The 15,935-nt window shown below is 39.7% G+C and overlaps 1 protein-coding gene across 3 annotated transcripts in view; it reads left to right on the top strand.

The window, feature by feature from the left end:
• The window catches only part of ndrg3a (ndrg family member 3a), a 46,853-nt gene extending 31,529 nt beyond the window's left edge, over positions 1–15,324 (top strand). For 2 of the 3 annotated variants that reach the window (XM_084728450.1, XM_084728467.1), the window contains 14 exons: positions 3,880–3,985; positions 4,137–4,257; positions 4,719–4,781; positions 4,867–4,927; positions 6,365–6,451; positions 7,786–7,842; positions 8,273–8,376; positions 9,324–9,389; positions 9,497–9,548; positions 9,633–9,680; positions 9,780–9,815; positions 9,911–9,962; positions 13,631–13,669; positions 14,206–15,324. In XM_084728450.1, coding sequence (XP_084584576.1) covers positions 3,880–3,985; positions 4,137–4,257; positions 4,719–4,781; positions 4,867–4,927; positions 6,365–6,451; positions 7,786–7,842; positions 8,273–8,376; positions 9,324–9,389; positions 9,497–9,548; positions 9,633–9,680; positions 9,780–9,815; positions 9,911–9,962; positions 13,631–13,669; positions 14,206–14,378 — 1,065 coding nt within the window. In that variant the 3' untranslated portion in view covers positions 14,379–15,324. The remainder of the gene's footprint in view (positions 1–3,879; positions 3,986–4,136; positions 4,258–4,718; positions 4,782–4,866; positions 4,928–6,364; positions 6,452–7,785; positions 7,843–8,272; positions 8,377–9,323; positions 9,390–9,496; positions 9,549–9,632; positions 9,681–9,779; positions 9,816–9,910; positions 9,963–13,630; positions 13,670–14,205) is intronic. The other variant, XM_084728458.1, reaches the window with a different exon arrangement.
• Positions 15,325–15,935: the final 611 nt, after the last annotated feature.

Raw genomic sequence — 15,935 nt, 5'->3', positions numbered from 1 at the left:
GGGAGGAGGAGGGGGAGGCGCGATTGATAAAGGAGGGATTGCGGGAAGAGAACAGCATGACATACTGCTCTGCTTTTTTCACCTCACCCCACGTCTTTCTCCCTTCGTTCATGGGACCAAAATCCAGCTGCCCCCTACTTGTCCCAGACGACCTCCTGAACCTCTCCTCAAGTACAAACACCTACTCAGTATTACTGTCTCACCTACAACACCCCTAAACATCCACACATCCACATTGTCAAACTACTAGCCACCACAAATGAGGAGAAGGGGGTTGCTGCCATTGCAGTGCTCTCCCTCTTTTTCCCCTCCAGCTGTCCAGGCTATCAGCCCCACCCTGTGTCTGTTTTCTTGAAATACACATGAATCCATACATGTTTGGGTTATATATGAGCTCTCCCTGAGATCAATACAGCTTTCAAACTATGCCACAAGCCAAATTGTTAAATAAAAGGTCCCTTACTCCCTTTCCACAGCCCTTTTCTCCTTGATTCTCCACCCTTGTTTGTGCCAGGACATGGCTGGAAAGGCATGATAAATTTAAGCGCTGCGCCCCTTCTGTTTTACGGCACACCCTTGTGTTAGTCATACAGGACTCCCTCTGTCTTCTCTCCTGTCTCTGTCACACTGTCCCTGCTTGCTTTCACGCTCTATTTCCTCCCATCCACTCCTAGACTCTCTCTGTCTCTTCTTCTATCTATCTATCTATCTCATCTTCATTCTCTGTTTCCCCCTCTATGTTCCCGTCACCATTTTCATTTCCTATCACAGGCGGGGCATACACGCCTGCTTTTTCTGGCACATGGACAGTACATGGACATGACAGAAGGGAGGCATTTGAACAAGTGTTTTTGCTTCAGTCCTTATAGCAAGGCCCCTCTTTCTACGCTGTGTGTCCTTGACTCCGTCCTTGTCTAAAACGAAAATTCTGCAGCAGCAACACAGGCATGGAGACTCCCCTTTACCTAGTCTATAACAGGTTGTTCTGTTCTGCCCTCTCCACGAGGCCGAGGTTGCAGAATCATTCCATTATCTGTGAAAAGGCCTCCGATGAGTTCAAGGCTTCTTGTCAGCAGGAGAGTTACTTCAGGATTCATGCCATCTCAGAAGAGAGATATATAACACTGTCGCACACAGTCAGCGTTGTGTTGCTTTCGTGTGCAGTAGTTGTCATGTTTTGTGCGACAGGCTAATCTCTGTAGCAACACCCACACAAATGAAGATCTCTCATTCCATTGCTGACAGGATGAGTAGTTTCTCTCCTGTGTTGCTGTGTCCATTACAGATTGCAGATGCAAATGACTGCAGCCTTGTCCTTGAGAATTAACCTTCATTTCCTCTGAGGAGACAGTGTGACACATATCCATCAGCTAAGTGTCTGCAGTGGGAATGCTGGAGGAGAAACAGCAGTGTGCACAGTCACAGTCACGCTCCCCCTGTGTCTGTCAGCCATAACCTGTATCTCATCCGCCAAGGCTTACTCTCTTTATTATTGATGACCGGTGGGCCTTCAGACCAGGCGAGTGCTGTGCCCCGCCCGCCGCTCAGGGTCTGTGCAGTACAAACACACACACACATACACGTAGCTAAATCTTTGCACACCATTGTATGCAGCACCACGTCATCCTGACCTTGGGAAGTGTGTATCTTTCTGCGGGTGTGATGCAAAATAATGCTGTGATTCTGAGGGATGTCCGGACACTGGCATTGTCACTTCCTGTATATTTTATTGCTTCCCATTATGTCACTTCCTACAGCCTTTCCGAATCTCATTAACACTCATGTCACACTTCCTTACTGGTTTTGCGGTGTCATCTTTTAACCTATCCCACATTGATCTTAGTAACATAACAGGGTCTTCCAGTCAAATAGAGTGTCAGCTGCAATCACCCTTAAGCCGTTTATTGTGTAGTTTTTGTGTGTTCTTGTAGAAAGCACTGTGAAGTACTGACATGGGGCTTCCTCGTGTTCAACAGAGACAGATATTCAAAAGGAAACGATGAAGCTGGTGTGAGCTTTTTTAATGGGTTTAATGGGCAAAGATGTTCATTTTTGCAGAGTCACACTTGTGAAAGCACTGCGAGCCTTGGATAAAAAGACTGCTTTCCAGACCGCCCTCAGTGCTTTGTTTGTCCAAGGGTACAGGGGATGTGTGGTCGAAGAGGTGCATGCTCTGCATCCGCAATTTGAGATAGAGCCCAAATGTTGTGTTAGTCGCTGTGTGTTTGCTTATGTATGTGTCCGTATGTGTCTCCTGTATCAAATTTTTGTGAATGAAATCATCACTGTGTTAAATCTCTGTTCAAGCGTTGATGTAGATTGCATTTTTTTCACTTCCCTTGTTCATATGTGTCTAGTTTATCAGTCAGTATGGCATAAACACTTTATTAAACTGAAATTGTAACTTTATGTCTGTTGTGGGATTCACATGGATAACCTGCTTTGTGCGTGGCTGAGATAATGTTCATATAAAGTGAAAAAGCCCACACACCGCATAATTAATATTCCACTGCTTAAAGCATAAAGCTTCCTGTGAATAAAACAACACTAAAATTAATGTATATTACTGATTAATATTTCCTGTGTAGCCACAGCTTTATGTGCTATAGCTTGTGCCTCCATGCCAAAGAACTCCATTATGGTTTAGAAATGATTAAAAATACTTAGAAGAGCCATTGATTCATTTCCATTTGATGATATTCTGTAATTTCAAATAACATGGACAGCACAACAACAATAATACTAACAATTTTGACACAAATCTATGGCTGCATAAGTGATAGACTGGTTAATCGGTCAGCTGATTAATCTGGCCGATTATCTGGCATTTTAAGATAATCGACATCAGCCAATTGCTGCTCAAAGATAATGGACAGAAAGTGTCTGTAGACGCATCAGCAGACAGCCTTGTCAGAGTGGCAGTTGTGGAATGACATTAGTCTTCACCCTTGTGAATTCTGAGAAGGTGGTGAAAAATTTAGTGTGAAACCATGTATTAAAACTGTCACTGTTCTGCTATAGGCTGAACCTTTGCTCAAAAGTCCTCAGTCACTAGCATCTTTTCTAAAATTTAACACATTTGTCCTGAATGACAACAAATCTAATCCAAAGCCGTTATTGACTAACATTAAATATATATTATGTTATAATGTATAGAGTAATGCAGTTGAATGACATCACTTCTGATATAATGTATTCCACTTTCTCTCAAATACCACATCACATTTTGAAATATAGGCATCAGCCATCGAAAAACCCATATTAGTAAACCGCTAGTCCACCTGAACTCTAGTCTGCATTTTCTATGCCTCTAATGATATGTTGTGCAGAAGTTACTGAGCGTGCTGGAGGATATTGTTCTATATGTTGCTAGTTCATCATAATGAAGGCAAATGTAGCAGTATGACTCTTTTATTTGTCTTTAATAGTTTTTGGATGATTCTGTAGTTCTGAGGTAAGACCTATATAAGGCTTTAGCTGCAAACACAGAATCATTGTTTTTTTCAGTCAGAATTCTCCTTTAAATTAGAATTGTTTCTGTACAAGTATTGGAAAATAACCCCGATTGAATACATAAAGCATAAAGCAGGACCCTGCAACTCTGCAGCAGCGTCCTGTATGCCTTTTTCTGCCAGGATGGCAAAGTAATGTTGGTAAGGACTGGTATTCATCATTTGCTGAAAAGATATTAGAGTCAGTATTAGGAATGAAAAAAGGTATTGAAACATCTTTTTTGCTTTACATGTGACAACAGTGGCCATGCCACAGACAAATATGTCATCAAAGTTGTTGAATATTAAGTCTTGTGTGCAGACTTTTTACATACACCATATATTGTTTCATCTGTCCTGAACACTCTTGTCTTCTCCCTGCCTGCAGGAGCATGACATTGAGACTCCCCATGGCGTTCTCCATGTGACAATGAGAGGTGTTCCCAAGGGCAACAGACCCGTCATCCTCACCTATCACGACATCGGCCTCAACCGTAAGTCAGCCAAAAATAGACTCATCAATGCACAATGTCCTGGACGTGATGAGACTGTTTTAATTTAGCATCTGCACCTGATGGTCACACTGAGGTCCCAGACAGACTTTAAACTCCTGAACTCTCACAAACTCTGTTTGCAACTTTCTAGACAAGTCGTGCTTCAACACTCTTTTCAACTATGAGGACATGCAGGAGATCACGCAGCACTTTGCCGTGGTGCACGTGGACGCGCCTGGCCAGCAGGAGGGTGCACCTCCCTTCCCTAGTGGGTGGGTGTCAGACTGGCTTTACATGCACTGATGAATGGGAACACATTTATTTTCTGTGCCGCATTCAGTTCATTTCGTTTGAATGTAAAGTGGACCAGTAGTTCATTTACTAATGGAGGCACATTCATGGTCCAGCCAATTAGCTGAAAAGTGTTTGAGTGTTTAAATTTATGAACACACTATCTCAAGAAAAGCTTAAATCGAAGGCAACTGGACTCTCTGGATCTCTTTGAAGACGTTTTGCCTCTCATCCAAGAAGCTTCATCAGTTCATGCCTGTCAGACTAACTCAGACTAGGCACGAACTGATGAAGCTTCAAAGACATAAAAACAAGTCCAGTTGCCTTTGATTTAATCTTTTTTTGAGATTACAATGACCCGGATGAATAAGAACATTCATGGATATGATAAACGCAGTTTTTCTGATTAATTCAAACAACCATACATGTGTTTCATCTCCAGTTATCGCTACCCAACCATGGACGAGTTGGCTGAAATGCTGCCATCTGTAATGACTCAGCTCAAGTGAGTGTCGATAGCTGATCAATGATAATGTGCATAAATTGACAGTTCATCTCCAGTCCCATAGTAACCGGTGATTTCTCTGCAGGGTCAACAGCGTGATCGGCATTGGCGTGGGAGCAGGAGCGTACATCCTCACCCGTTTTGCAGTGAGTCCTCATCAGGACCAGAGTGTCTACACTTTCAACTCTTTATTTTTCTGATGTTATTCCCCCCACAAAGTATTTTTTTTGTGTGTGTCCTCTATGTCTCGCCTGCAATAATTGAAGCTTTTCAGGCCACACAGCTTGTTACATTACTGAACATTAAAGCCTCCCATCCAGCCCACACAGGGCATAAGGTTTCTCCACAGTCTGCTGCATATGCTGCCATTCTCCAGATGATGAATCACCTTGGTGATTCTCTCCTTTTCAGTTGCTTTCATCTTGTTTCCACACTGAACGCAACGAAGCTAAAATAAGCATGATCTGTGTACAATAGAGCAGAAAGAGCTAGAAGTGACAGAGAGGAGCGAGGGAGCGCTGAAAGATGAATAATGAAAAGAGAGGATGGTGGTCAGGGGGTAAAAAGGGAAGGTGTTGGGATTAGAGAGAGAGCCTGCTCTTGTTTAGAATTAATGAAGAAAATTGATTCTGAAATGCATTTTCTTTAACTGCCTTGGAACAAAATGTGTTTACCCTTGATAGATTTATAGCAGCTGTTGCTGCATTGCATTTGCATCGTGTTGAAAGCAGCATCCGCAGTATTCCCTCAGCACTGAGCGAGATGGATCTTAGATTTCCCCAGACATCCCTTCTCTGTCTTCAGGCTATTCCAAAACTGCACCCCTTAATTTAGAAACCGAGAATTTCATCCATTGTTTAATGTCTTCATTTAAACACACAGCGTGCTTCACTTTTCATCATGTTAGAGAAAACTGCAGCGGTTTGATCCTGTATCTTCACTGCTGAGGGAATACATACAACCTTGGGCAAAAATTATGAACTTCATTCTCTCGTTGTGAAGTTATTGCTATGCAGAGAACAATTCCTTTAGTTCAGAGGTTCTCATCTTTTTTCTCAGCCAAGGACCCCTTACAAGATATGAAATATACCAGGAACCTTCTCATGTATGTCCCTTGACATAACCTACTTTTTGCACATTTTTCTACATGCATACATGGTGAAAGAACAACACAAAAGAAATGTAGAGAGACCCAGTTCCTACCACTAATGGATGACATGTACTTGACTGGCGGGAGGAAGATTCATATATTTATAAATATTTATCAAGAGTTATAGAAAATATTATACTAGAATGGAATCTATGAACTGTTTTCAATTTAAACAATTAAATATTTTTTGTTGAACTATGAAGCATTTCATAATTAAGAATTTAAAAAATAAATAAATATTATAATGAATGCATCTGAAAATCACTGATTTAGTTGCCTGGATCACTGAATCTTGTCAAGACTAAACCACACTAGGTGTGCACAAAAGTGAAAACTGAGAACTGTAAGAACACCACAGCACCCGAAAGATGGCACCCATGCTCATACAGTTACACCTTTGAGTTGGCACTGACATGTGTCTGTTCCTTCACAGCTGAACAACCCCACCCTGGTCGAGGGGCTCGTTCTGATCAATGTCGACCCATGTGCTGAAGGCTGGATTGACTGGGCAGCTTCAAAGGTCAGTATTGTCATTGCATCATGAACCTAGAAGGTCCTCTGTGGTCCGTATGCTCTGCAACACAGAGCTACTGCTTAAATCATTAATAAGCCATTTCAGTTCAGTTTCCAGCCTTTTAAGCCTTTTTGTTAGGTTGTTATTAATGAATGCATTTTGCAGTTCAACCACTCTCCTTGATCCTCTCTACCCTAATTATTATTTTAAGCTTACCATTTTATGTTATTTAGTCCATGCACTTTATTCTAGTCTATTTTATATGATGGAAGAAGTAAATAAGATTACTATTACCCAGCCACCGTTTATACCATTGATATACTTAGAAAAAGTTAAAACATACATTTTTTTTCCCTGGCTAGAAGTGTTGGAGTTAAAGCTGGGGCAGGCAGTTTATTTTTGGTGTTATCTGGCAAAAAACCCACAGTAATCTTTCAGTATATTATAACTGAAGTGGTCTGAGACAAAGCTAGACTTCTGCTCCTCCTCTCGGCTCTGTTTTCAGGCTTAAGAAATGACATGGTTCTCATTCCCAGGTTGTCAAGTACCAATGCTTTCGATTGGTGCTTCCCAACCCAAAGCATCAGTAATTGATGACCTGGGAATGAGACTGAACAATGAACTTCCTTTCTCCACAATCACTTACTGCACCTTTAATGGCACCAACAAGGGCTGTGATCCTTTGTTGTTTGGCTGCAGTTTTTGGGTTAAAGGCACTTCAAAGTTAATCAAAACTCAGATTTTACTGGACTAACTTGTCAGAGCACTTCTCATGTTAATTCATTTAGATTTGTTTCATTTGGAGTGGACTAATTTGCTTTAAGTACAGGACACAAGCTGAGTCACAGCATTGTAGTGTACTACAGTAATTTAATACTGTGAACACTGCTGTGGGTACTGTACACATTCATGGAGTCAGGCAGACCTTTATATAAGTTTTGTACCATATGGATTAAAAACAACACACTTTATCTGTTCTCATGTTATTATTTGGCTCAAGATAGCAAAAGTATATAAAAGATTATTGGATAGTGACAGTAGTGATGAGACAGGAAATGAGAGACAGAGAGTGTGACGTTGATCAGAGCTGCATGGCTTGAATCAAGCCACTAAGGTTGCATTTATAATGGTATGCATCTTAATTGCTACTATATGTCGCCAGGATGCCACATCCGTCACGATTTCTAAAACTTAAACTTGGCTTCTCTGTATAATTGCCTCATTTTTTAAATGTCAAAGTCAAATATATATACAGACACAGGCATAGTTATACAGCCATAACCATAAGATTCTGAAGTAAACTGTTAGTCATAACTGGATGTCTCTCCTCTTGTCTGCAGCTGTCTGGATGGACCAGTAATTTAGTGGATATCGTCATGGCTCACCACTTCAGCACCGTGAGTCCTTTTTGCAGTACATTACTCACCCTCTGCTTTTTTTTCTTCATGTTGACCTTTTTCATTGACAGTGTGAAACAGTAACTGAACCTCAGGAGGCTTTTCTTGATTTCCCTCGATACCTTTACCTCATAAAGCAGTCATTTACTAATTATTCTCCTTCTGTCCTCCTGCATATGCAGACTGCTAGACTGTGACATATGGAGTACAGACTCAGTTTAATACCTGACGGTGCTGAAGCTTAACTGAACTGAGCATATAAATCCCACAGCTTGTTTGGATGGCTAATGCAAATTTAAAAATCTCCCTGTACATTTAGTACACATTACTTTCATGTACTTTAGATGGGATGTGCCTCTTTATTTCACTCTAGTTCTTTATGGCTCAAAACATCTTTCTCATTTTTTTTTCACTCTGTTCTTTTTACCAGGATGAGCTGACAGAGAACCAGGAGCTGATCCAGACCTACCGCCTCCACATTGCCCAAGACATCAACCAGGACAACCTGGCCCTCTTCTGTGGCTCCTACCAATAGTATGATGCAACACATTTGTATACAGTATGCATTAAAGGGATAGCTCAGATTATATGTAGTGGGCTTTCATGAGGTACTTATCGATAGCCAGTGTACAGTAGCGGTTGCAATTACTCCAGTTTGGAAAAGCAGTAGGACTACTGGTGTAGGAAGCTAAGCAATGTAGGGCTGTGGACAGGGTCAGCAACAAAATGTATTTTAGCTACTTCAAAATATCAATACCAGTTTAAGTATATGCTATACTTAAAATATTGTCACTCCTTTACATTACCATTAGACAGCTTTTTCCAACGGGAGACTGTCATTATGTAAGCCAAATATTGCTTTCTCCTAAGCAATTACATTCCTAAAGAAAAAAAAGAAAAAAGAAAAAAAGGAGTTGTCAGTCTACTCCTGCCTCACTTGGTTAGTTTGTTTTGTCTTATTGAGTGACGCCTGTGAATTCAAACTATCCTGACACTGAAGTCTCACAATAACACAAATTAAATAACAGATCAAGGCAACAGGTGATCAACAGCTTGGTGTTCTGCAATGTAAAATTCCTGACTTTGCCAAAGGTGTCTGGTTGATTTTGGCTTATCCAAAATCACAGCAGTTTCCCATTGGAAAATACTGGTACTCCTCTCTGCTTCTCCAAACTGGGGATGTGCTGACTGCCATCTACTGTAGGTAATACATTGACTCTCAATAAATACCTTATACAACCCCACTTCAAATATTCTGAACTATCACTTTAACATTTTTTGTAAGCAGTTTCTAACATTTGTTGGTACAGATAAGGGAAATTCTTCTTCCAGTATCAGACCTTGCAGTTAGCCAGACCTAAACACAAACAAGGGTATAATATTAAATTATGAGCTGTACAGGAAATTAGGATTTCTTGCCAAGTCACCTGACATTGTAGCCAGATCACTCCACTAACTCATAATCTGTATCCCTGCACCAGCCGTCGGGACCTGGAGATCGAAAGGCCAATTGTAGGTCTGAATGAGGACACAGTCAACACACTAACGTAGGTTTAGAGATGATACAAATAAACATCTGTCTGAGTGCACAGTTTTGAGAATATTATATATATAATTATATATATAATATACAGCTCATCTTTTTCCTGTCTAGGTGCCCTGCGTTGCTGGTGGTTGGTGACACATCACCTGCCGTTGAAGCTGTGGTGAGTTCATCATCTCTGTAACCTAAGAAGCTGTTTGAAAAGTTTGCAGTTAAGTTCAGTATGAACTTCTCATTTTTGTTTCAGGTGGAGTGCAATTCCAGGTTAAATCCAACCAAGACCACACTGCTAAAGGTGAAGCTTTTTGTAATACACTTGTTGAATGAATGAATAAAATATTCAAATTTTGACTCTGTAAAGAATTTGTTAATGAGACTGTTCATTTTCTCTTAGATGGCTGATTGTGGAGGCTTGCCCCAAGTAGTGCAGGTGGGTTTTTTTGTTTGTGGAGACACACATCCATGTTTTCTAGCAGATTTCTTGTCTAAATTATCTTTTAACTTTAATCTTTCATCTGTTCACAGCCAGGGAAACTTGCTGAGGCCTTCAAGTACTTTGTACAGGGAATGGGCTACAGTAAGTAATCATGCTCACTTGTCGTTTGCTTCTTGTGGTCAGTGATAAAAAAAAAACAAAAAAAAACATCAAAATATAAAATGATACTGGTTCAAACTGGCTGACTCTGAATGTCCGAGAGTTGTTTACTTGCTGAGCTGACGTGGTTGTGGTAAAGGTGTGCTCTTCACTGAATTTCCTGTTGACGTGAGTGCAATGACAAAAGTTACTTAAATGAGAATTGTTTTCACTGCTGTCTGCAGTGAGCCTGTTGCTGAAGCACCCCTGCCGATGGGGTTTGGACTGCAGCCAACAGTGCATGAAAAGACACAGTTTTTTGTCATCCTGGTCACGAAGAGGCAGCCCAAGCGGCTGGGTGAATGCTAACGCCATTTCCTCTCTGCTCTTTGCAGTGTGTGGCCCCCACAACCCTCAGTAGGTGAGGTGTAAGTGCTTCTAGCATGACTGAAATGACAGTGGCACTCGAGTTGTGCTGAACAGCAATTCACTTCCTGTTCAGTTCGAAGTGGGCGTCAAAAAATACCCTCTGTTTTTTTTTCTTTCCCTGGTGTGCTTTTCTTTTCTGTCCACAACTGTTTAATGATGCAGTCTCTTTCTAGAGACACTCAAAGTGCATACTTAAACAGGCCTTCAGGTTTTTACAGTCATTCATCTGCAAAGAAAAATACTGACTTGCAGTGCACGAACCAGGGGGTTCCTACGCAGTATAGAAAAGTATGGAATTTGATTTAAGTAAGGGTACAGAGTTAATTGGAATATTTCCAAAATCAGAATATGGCCATGTGCAACATTCAAATCGCAGAAGCTGCACTTTTTTGATAAAGGAAAAATTTAATACAAAACAGCATTATAATGAAGTACTGTAGTGCTGCATAAATGACTTCTCCAGATTTAGGAAAACATGTTTGTTTTGTGCAGACCTCAATAAATGTCACATCATCATTATATATATATATATATATATATATATATATATATATATATATATATATATATATATATATATATATATATATATATGTATATATATATATATACATATATATATATATACATATATTTATTTATTTATTTATTTATTTATTTATTTATTTATTTATTTATTTATTTATTTTGGGTGAAAATGAAAATAGTGTTGCAAAAATTATCATCAAGTATGCAATGAAAGAAAGAAGAGCATGGAAAATTATGTGTGTTTCCAGACTTTTGACCCTATTCTGTTTTCTGAAATATAAAATTAGGAATTTTTAAAATACTGTCATAATAAATAAATAAGTCTTTTTCATGACATTGGAGCAACCAGCCAGTGCAAACAGTATGTTTACCAATGTGGGCCCTTTTCCACCAAAATGGGACCAACCCCATTCTGGTTCAAGAACCAAATTTTGAACCGTTCTAAACATTTCCTCTAAAAATGAACTGGTTCGGAAAGTTGGTTCCCAGCTGGAACCAAAAATTGTCAGTTTTTTTCTTGGGAACCAAAGTGGGCGTGTCATATTCTGTAGGTTGTTCTGTGTTTTCCAACGGACTCTGTTGATGATATCATTGATTGTAATGGTTGTGCTCAAAACTAGTGGAAATGAAGGCAGGTTCACCAAGGTTCCAAGGATCTTGAACAGAACCAGTTCAAGAACCACAATTTATTTGGTGAAAAAGTGTCCTTTGTGAGAGAGCGCAAGCCAGAGTGAGCTTGAGTTTGTCTCTTGAAAAATAAGCCAGCTCTGCCCCAAGTGTGCTATAAATGTACCGACTGTCCTGACAGCAACAACCAAATTAATCTGAAAGAAAATGTGTCAATATTTTTGAATTGTATATTTACATAGTAGGGGTGGCTGATATGAATTTAAAATTTATTTATTTATTTAATTTTGTTTTATTTTATTTTATTTTGCATTGGTGGTGTTGAAATTAAATACTTAGTAGGGCATACTTAAAGCATGATTCTATCTCTTTTTAGCGATGTAAAGCAATGTAGCTTATGAAAGAAAAAAGATTTTTTAAAAAAAACAGATGTGTTTATTGGCTCCAAATAGGAATGGAAATGAGGTTTAGGCCTACATGTTTCAAGAGGGGTAGCTGCCCCATAATGTAGATTAACTAGTAAACGTAATGTGATGCATCAACTCTTGGAGTTAGACAAAGGCTGGATTAGGCATCTCAACAGCATTTATTTGGCAGATAACCAGTAGTATATGAATATAAGTCAGTGTACCACGGGGCAGGTCTGTCAGCAGTTTTTATATGTGGCAGCAACAGACACACACAGTGCAGCTGAGGAGGCTTTAGTGTAACAATAAAATCAGCTGAGCTTGTGTTGCAATATGAACTTCCACAAAAAGAAACATGATGTCCCACATCAACCACATTATTTAACTGGCTGCAAATGTGTCTCAAAGCTCACATATTTTCTCTTGATAGTTCATTACATTAGTCCAACATTGTCCCGGTATGTGGGAGTACAACAGATGTTAGCCACAGACCCCTAACACTCTAACGCCAGGTACAACCAGTTAACCTGCAAAATAAACAGTAAAGCACAATAAAAACAATATAAATTGAAGCTTCCAAGTTTGATCCTTGAGTTTCAATTTTGAAGTGAAGCTTGCTTTTTACTTGCCCTCATTAAGAAAACAGTCCAAAGTAAAATGGTCTGCATATATACTGGAGTTGGCATTAGAAAAAATAGCAGTTACTGGTGTAACTCCAGTTCTACAAGTATAGTATATTTCTCAACAACAGTATTGCAAAATCGATGTCATGGGTGTATGTGACACCAGTGACGGTGATGTGACTGGTGTACTGCTCACCCCTAATTCATAACATCACAAATGACCAAATATTTGTCAGAACATTATGATGTGATGTAGCTGTCAGAAAAGTAAACAAACTGTCTTTTTTTTCTGGCAATTATTTGGCAACATAATAACACACATAGTCAGAATGTAACATACATGTTAACAGTTGGATTTTAAACCCATTTACTTACAAACATTTAGCTATTTCTACTAGATGTCAAATATTATCTGAAAAAATCTACAGAGAAGTCTAAAAAAAAAAAAAAGTCTGGAATTTTGAAATGGAAGATGTGTAGGAACCCTGCAACCAGACTTCATGGATGGATGAAGTGATGAATGTAGGTTTGCCTGCTCTGGCCATACACATGACGCCTGTCTGTGTGTGTTTTTCTGTAATGCTAATTCTCTTTTGCTCTCTCCTGTTCCCAAACCCTTTACTGTGGGAGGCACCCTTGGGTGTAGCCGATGTGCCGGTGCCTCAGTGTTGCTGTAAAGGCCACCGAGTCCCCCTGTTGAGTAAATGCCACTGCAGGATTAGAACAGATTAAAAAGAGTGTTTTCACACAGAGAAAGTGTGGAAAATAAATCTTAACACCTCAGCGTGTTTGTGAAAGCTGCTTTTCCCTCATTAACACATCGCCACAGTGTGAAATGCACATGAGAAATTGCCAGAAAAATACCAGAAATCAAGATTGTAGTTTGCACACATGCTATTATTTCTTACCTGTTTGTTGATAGCAATCAGCTTCATGTCCTCTACAGCTACAGAGCTGCAACAGAATTAAGAATACACTGCGGTGGGATGAAGCAACATGAGAGCTACATTTTCAACCTTTCTCCCTCTTTCTTTCCTTCTTTACTCACTGCTTACAGTTCCCTACGTTCTTCTCAGTCACCTGAGCAACGAATCAGGTACCGGGTTCTCGAGCAGCTGCCAGACTAGAAAGGCTTTGAACCCACTGGTCTTTTAACACTCCACAGTGGATAAAATGTCAATATATGCAGAAATTCTCCAGAGAGCTCTGCTTCGTATTGGTATTCAGCAGCAGCAGCAGCTCCTCAGTGTGGTGGAAACAGCCACTATTACACACAGTGAGATCATTCTGCATACTTTGACACACATTCATCTCTCTGTAGGAGTTTAGTTTGTCCTCTTAGCATGGATTCTGTCCTCAGTGTCCGATTTTGTTGCATGACCTGCTGCTGTTGCTTCAGTTCAGTTGGATTGCAGATGCTTTATTTCGTTTCCATGTCCTGTTCTTTTCAACAGTGGACGCTCGTGCAATAATTTTCTGTGATGCATTTCTTTTATTTGATTAGTTTCCATATATTTTGAGAACTGTTTGCATGGTATGTTGTCGTTGCATCTGCGTATGTGAATGTTCCCACACTGCACCGAGTCTCCACGCAGCGTGACTGGAATATTAATGCCTGTCTCTCTTTTTCAGTGCCGTCAGCAGGAATGACTCGTCTGGCTCGCTCGCGCACCACCTCCTCCTCCAGCATCACCTCCATGGACAGCAGTCGTAGCCGCAACAACCTCAACAGCCTGCTGGAGGGAAGCGCCACCGGGGGCCTGGACAACCAGGCCGGACCCCAGACCATGGAGGTCTCCTGCTAAACCCCCATCCCCACCCCACTCCTGCAAACTCCCATAGTAACTTATGTGCCCCCTCCCCCCTCCTCTCTTTCTCTCTCTGTCTCTCTCTTTCTCATCCCGCTCCCAAGCAACTCCATGCCAGGAGGATCTGTAATGAACTATGTGATTAGAAAAAGAGGATGTAATAAATATATTAACAGATGCATATTATTAAATATTGAATATTGAATATTGAATACACTAAGTCACATTCCTACCAGAAACCATAACTACATTCAGATGTGTTGTATATTCAAATGGTCAATCCATATGATCGACTCAGCTGTCCCACCTCACCCCTTTGTATTTATTTTTTTCACATTGTCTTTGTTTGAAATGTCTTCACACAAACTGTAGAAATCTTCCATGTCTTCAGAATAACTTGTAGATATTGTTTTCATCACATGGTACATCACTTTTACTATTTTAATTCCTCTGTTTTGAACTCTAAACTCATGGGTTGCATTGATTGTGAGTCACTGTATCTTTGTGTTTTAATCTCAAACTTGGTGCAATGTGACGCTGAATTAGTCACAAAGTATACAGAGGGATCACTAAACCTACCGTAGCTGCAGTAATAAAGGTACAGTGATGTGGATCATACATTGGACTATAGGACACTGTCAGTAAAACTAAAATGAAAGCTGTGTAGAAAAACATTCAGTGTTAAGGAAAAGTCATGTACCAGTGTGTCACATACATCCATGTATTTTGGATTCTTTTTGTAATTCATCTCCTTTTCTTCCTGCTTTGTGTTGATGTTTTTGTTCAGTTGAATAGATTCTTCAGTGATGTTTTAACAACCTTTAACAAGTGGGTTCTGATGTGAAAAGTATGAGTCCCTTCACTGTGGGGCCCAGTGGTGCTTCTCACTGTCTGCTGATTCAACTCATTTATATTACTACTGAATAAAGCTACAACATGACAACACGTCTGCTTTGTGAATTTTTCAGCATATTGAATAATTCTGCCCACAAAGTGCACATAAATAGCAAGTGTAGTGAATAATTTTAATGAGCTAAAGTAAACAACAAGTTTATTTCTCTCAAAATTTGTTCACAAATTTGTTAAAATCCATGTTATTGAGCATGAATCCATAATCCATTCACCTAACAATTGTGGCATATAGAGATCTGAATAAACAGCAGGATTATTGCACAGGTGTGACTTGAACTGGTCACAATAAAAAAAAACACTCTAAAGTCTGTATTTGATCTTGTAAAAAAAAAGAAACATTTATCTGGCAGTGATCTATAGCTATTTCACATAAGGCTACAGATACCAATTTTTTCATGTGGCTCTTATGCCCCAACAGCACCCTGTCACTTTGACCAAAAAAACCCCAGAAATGAATAAATTTTATATTTTAACATTTTAATTTTTCATTGTTGGGGGCCTAAAGTGATTCTTACATTTTTACACTCCAGAATTCTAAAAATGTTTAGCCTATACACCCAAAAAAAGAAGAAAACTTTAAATATTTTTTCAACTAAAATGTGTCATAGTCTAAATTTTGCTGGTGAGTAGTCTTGAGTCTCA

This window comes from Lutjanus erythropterus, chromosome 2, assembly GCF_056507025.1.
Source record: "Lutjanus erythropterus isolate fLutEry1 chromosome 2, fLutEry1.hap2, whole genome shotgun sequence".
NCBI lineage: Eukaryota > Metazoa > Chordata > Actinopteri > Lutjaniformes > Lutjanidae > Lutjanus > Lutjanus erythropterus.
Note: the sequence above shows the minus strand (reverse complement) of the source record. Positions and strands in the feature narration are given on the sequence as shown.